This window comes from Aptenodytes forsteri, unplaced genomic scaffold (genome assembly GCF_000699145.1).
Source record: "Aptenodytes forsteri isolate BGI_AS27 unplaced genomic scaffold, ASM69914v1 Scaffold853, whole genome shotgun sequence".
In the NCBI taxonomy this organism is placed as follows: Eukaryota; Metazoa; Chordata; class Aves; order Sphenisciformes; family Spheniscidae; genus Aptenodytes; species Aptenodytes forsteri.
Genome location: NW_008795529.1, coordinates 8,845 through 13,450, shown reverse-complemented (window position 1 = coordinate 13,450; position 4,606 = coordinate 8,845). Strand labels below are relative to the sequence as shown.

General features: G+C 58.2%; 1 protein-coding gene across 1 annotated transcript in view; it reads right to left on the bottom strand.

Moving 5' to 3' along the window:
• The window catches only part of SMARCA4 (SWI/SNF related, matrix associated, actin dependent regulator of chromatin, subfamily a, member 4), a 29,223-nt gene that overhangs the window by 17,285 nt on the left and 7,332 nt on the right, over window positions 1-4,606 (bottom strand). The window contains exons 6-12 of the mRNA XM_009282095.1: window positions 3,922-4,180; window positions 3,298-3,424; window positions 2,989-3,162; window positions 2,498-2,671; window positions 2,193-2,360; window positions 2,023-2,073; window positions 931-1,061 (exon numbers count right to left, since the gene is read on the bottom strand). Coding sequence (XP_009280370.1) covers window positions 931-1,061; window positions 2,023-2,073; window positions 2,193-2,360; window positions 2,498-2,671; window positions 2,989-3,162; window positions 3,298-3,424; window positions 3,922-4,180 — 1,084 coding nt within the window. The remainder of the gene's footprint in view (window positions 1-930; window positions 1,062-2,022; window positions 2,074-2,192; window positions 2,361-2,497; window positions 2,672-2,988; window positions 3,163-3,297; window positions 3,425-3,921; window positions 4,181-4,606) is intronic.

The window sequence follows — 4,606 nt, the reverse complement described above, 5'->3', positions numbered from 1 at the left end:
GGGGGCCAGAGGCGATCTCCCATCGTCGCCCCCCACCCCGGGACCTACCCGGGGTTCATCTCCAGCCAGGCTTCCAGCTGCCCCGCCTTCGGGGCATCGGTGCCGGTGAGGATCTTGCCGCTCTCCACGTGGATCACTTTGACAGGGAGGTCGCTCATTTGGCTCGTCTCGTCCAGCGGCTGAGGAATCAAAGTCAGGCTGCGGGTCAGTATTTTGGTTTTTCTGCCTCGAAACAGAGCTTGCGTTTACATCAACATCTACCGCTTCGACCAAACCCACCCCAGGACCACCGCAACAACCACTGGGAAGAACAAAATGGCCGACTGCTTGAAATACCGCGTCACCAGAGGACGGGCAAAGCTCGAAAGCTGACAAGATTTAGCATTTTGCTTTGAAAAATCAGTGTAGACATTAAGAATCTTTGCGTGGGAAGGCGCGTTCAGATCAAGCTTCGTTCATCCAGGAACGATTAATTTGAAATATCACTCAAAAAGCTCTTCTGCTCGCAAGGGGTTTTGCAAAGTGCCGAGCACACGAGGTTCAACGCACAGGGTTGATGCCGGCGCATCGCCGGGACCGCTCGCGCGTGCAGAGCGATCCCTCGGTAGGCGACACGAATCCCCGTGGATCCCTCGGTAGGCGACACGAATCCCCGTGGATCCCTCGGTAGGCGACACGAATCCCCGTGGATCCCTCGGTAGGCGACACGAATCCCCGTGGATCCCTCGGTAGGCGACACGAATCCCCGTGGATCCCTCGGTAGGCGACACGAATCCCAACCCGACCGACCCGCCCAAGCTCAGACAGGAGGTGTGCTGGGGGGGGAAACCAATCCCCCCAGGTCCCCCCAAACACCGAACCGCCCTCCCCTGCGGCAGGTCTGGGGGCCAGAGGCGATCTCCCATCGTCGCCCCCCACCCCGGGACCTACCCGGGGTTCATCTCCAGCCAGGCTTCCAGCTGCCCCGCCTTCGGGGCATCGGTGCCGGTGAGGATCTTGCCGCTCTCCACGTGGATCACTTTGACAGGGAGGTCGCTCATTTGGCTCGTCTCGTCCAGCGGCTGAGGAATCAAAGTCAGGCTGCGGGTCAGTATTTTGGTTTTTCTGCCTCGAAACAGAGCTTGCGTTTACATCAACATCTACCGCTTCGACCAAACCCACCCCAGGACCACCGCAACAACCACTGGGAAGAACAAAATGGCCGACTGCTTGAAATACCGCGTCACCAGAGGACGGGCAAAGCTCGAAAGCTGACAAGATTTAGCATTTTGCTTTGAAAAATCAGTGTAGACATTAAGAATCTTTGCGTGGGAAGGCGCGTTCAGATCAAGCTTCGTTCATCCAGGAACGATTAATTTGAAATATCACTCAAAAAGCTCTTCTGCTCGCAAGGGGTTTTGCAAAGTGCCGAGCACACGAGGTTCAACGCACAGGGTTGATGCCGGCGCATCGCCGGGACCGCTCGCGCGTGCAGAGCGATCCCTCGGTAGGCGACACGAATCCCCGTGGATCCCTCGGTAGGCGACACGAATCCCCGTGGATCCCTCGGTAGGCGACACGAATCCCCGTGGATCCCTCGGTAGGCGACACGAATCCCCGTGGATCCCTCGGTAGGCGACACGAATCCCCGTGGATCCCTCGGTAGGCGACACGAATCCCCGTGGATCCCTCGGTAGGCGACACGAATCCCAACCCGACCGACCCGCCCAAGCTCAGACAGGAGGTGTGCTGGGGGGGGAAACCAATCCCCCCAGGTCCCCCCAAACACCGAACCGCCCTCCCCTGCGGCAGGTCTGGAGCCTGCCTGAGAAAACGATTCCCGTCGAGGATGGGCAGAGAGATCTCTCTTTCCATCCTGGCGTAAGATCTGTTTTAGGAAGTCTCAATTTAGCCGCCCGCTGCATTAGATCTCATCATCGGCGGCGGCCTTGCAGCGGGGAGGATTGTAACGGGCCTTTTCAGCACGTGGCTGACGTTTCCTACCCTACCTGGCACGGCACGAAGTAAGATTATTGGGCTTACCTCGCCATCTGGTCCGATCGCCGGAGTCTGCCCTTCTGCATTCTCTGCCTTCTGAAAGAGGAGGAAGACGGTTGTTCGCGACCCAGCGCCGAAGGAAACGACACCATCAGCGCCTCCGCAAAGACGTCATTCCAGCCCACCCCCCCCGGGACGCTTCGCTTTCGACTCACCTTCTTTTTCTTTTTCTTCTTCTTCTCCTTGGCCACCTGCGCGGCCTTGTGCTGCCGCACCAGCTCCGTCAGGTTGGCTACGTACTCGTCCGTCTGCTGCAGCAGGTAGGCCAAGCGCTTGTCCTTCTTCTGATCGATGAGCTTGCGGTATCCTTCCTCATCTTCAGCCTAAGGAAAGGAGGATGGTTAACACCCTGCGAAGCGAGGCGAGCCCTCTGCGCGCGCCCCGAGTATGCAGCAGCTCATCACGCGCACGCGCTATGTCGCGTGCACGCACACAAACCGCTTCCCGTGCCACTCCTTACCATCAAACGGCGCATTCTCTCCTTCTCGATCCTCTCGTTTTCCTTCTTCTGCTCGCGCTCCGTGTTGGCATGGTAAGTAGCCACCGCCTTGGTCAGCTTTTGAATTTTGCCCGTGACGGAGCGATGGTATTCCTTGAAATCTTTAGCGTGCTGGAGGATGCTATTGAGGTATTCCTGCGGGGAAAAGGAAACGGCAAACAGGCAGCGTCAGGACTCGTGCACTCAGGTGTTCTGCTAAGTTAATACATCTAACGCCGTAAGCTAAGTGAGAGTGACTCCTCTTGTATTTAATAGAATAGAATATTTCGGTTGGAGGGGACCTACGACGATCACCCAGGCCAAACAACGATCACCCAGGCCAAAGAGGATCTTTCTCTAATCCCCTAAAAAAAAAAAAGGGAATTCCCTAAAAAAGTCCAGCCCTGCGAACTCCAGCCGCCCAATTCCTCCGGCGCCCCTGAAAACGGGACGTTCAGCACGTCGCAGCTGACCTGGTGCTTCTGCCTGCGTTTCCGCTCTTGCTCAATCTTCTGCTGCTTCTCCAGCTTCTCGGTGATGCGAGCCTCGCGCAGGGACTGCCGCTTGCTGCGCTTGTACGCCTTGGCGTTCAGGGCCGTTTCCAAGGCCGTGTCTCGCCTCATGCACACCACGACTTCCTGACGCAGCTTTTGGAGAGATTCGGGTTAAGAAAAAGAGAATTAATTCCACGGGCGATGCTGCGAAGCATCAGAACAGCGCGAGTTCCGTGCTCCCCCACACAGCGAGTTAATAAAGCAGATTTCCTTGGACAGACAGCTTACCTGTCGCTGAAAATTAAGCAGCCTTAGTGCTTTAAGTTCAATGGTAGCTTTGGTTCTCAGGTCACCAGCCAGGGAGCCAGGAAGGTTTTCCAGCTCTTGGATCCTGTGAGCAATGCGAGCCTGCAGCCTGCAGAGGAAGGAGACGGGATTTCACGGCAGGCAGGGACCAGCACAACAAATTCACTTTCGCTCCTCTCCTGAGGAGAAGCTGCCAAGCACAGCTCTGGTTTCTGGAGGCCTTATCTCAAGTGAGACGGAGGCTCTCGGCAGCTGAGCGGCTGCTCGGCATCCGGAGTTTTAACTCTGCTCTAATCAGCTGGCACAGCAGAGGGGCTCCCCCCCCCAGCGGACAGGCACCCGCCGTCTCTAATAAAATGTCGGTGGGGGCAATCCCTGGAAAGCGGGAGGGACGAGATTTCGGGAGGTGCCTTGAGAAGCTCCAAGGAAAAACCCCCCCACCCCCTTGTCCCTCCAGATCTCTGCACGTCGCACGTTAACGAGAGGTAAAGCAGGACGGGGAATCGTTAAGGCGTGCCTCAAGAGGACGAAGGTACCGGTGGTGTGAGGAGAGCGAAGAGCGAGCCGCTCCAGACCCCGTAACCCGAATCACGCCATGGCCCCTACCTGTACTCCCTCTCCTGCAGGATTTCCACCGGGTCGAGTCCTCTGGGTTTCTGGATGGGCGTGATTCGGTTCTGCTTCTGGTGGAGCTGCACCATGGGGGCCGGCTGGGCTGGCTGCCCGGGAGACTGCGTCTGGGGCGGCATCACGGGCGACGCCGCGGGAGGCACCGCCGGCGGGGCTGGCGAGGGCCGGCCGGTGGGCTGGGGAGGAATCAGTTTCTGAGGTGTGCTAGTGGGGGCTGCAGCATTTGCCATTGGTCCTGCGGAAAAACGAACCAGAGCGCTGTCGAGAAAGCGGCGAGGAAAAAATATCCTCCGAGTTCCCTCCCCGTGTCAAGGGAAGCAGCTCTGTGTACACGAAGCCCGACTTCGGCACAGCTCACCGGCTTCCCTCCCCCAGGCCCCCCCCCCCCCCCCCCCGCCTCTCTGCCACGCCATAAACCCAGCAGCAAATAAGCCCAACGGCCTTCCCTCCCCAGATGAGGCCATTAAACTTTGAACGGCCGGCTCAGGAAGCACGCACGCAGCCTCATAAAGCTCGAGCGGAAGAACACGCCGATTAAACCAGCTCTTCAGAGAGCTCGGTCGCCATTTAGAGGATTTTAACCAGAAATCTCCAAGCTCCTTCCACCGCAGCGGCACGGAGCACCGACGGCGGGCTTTCTCCCCCCCAGCCCGGAGCATGA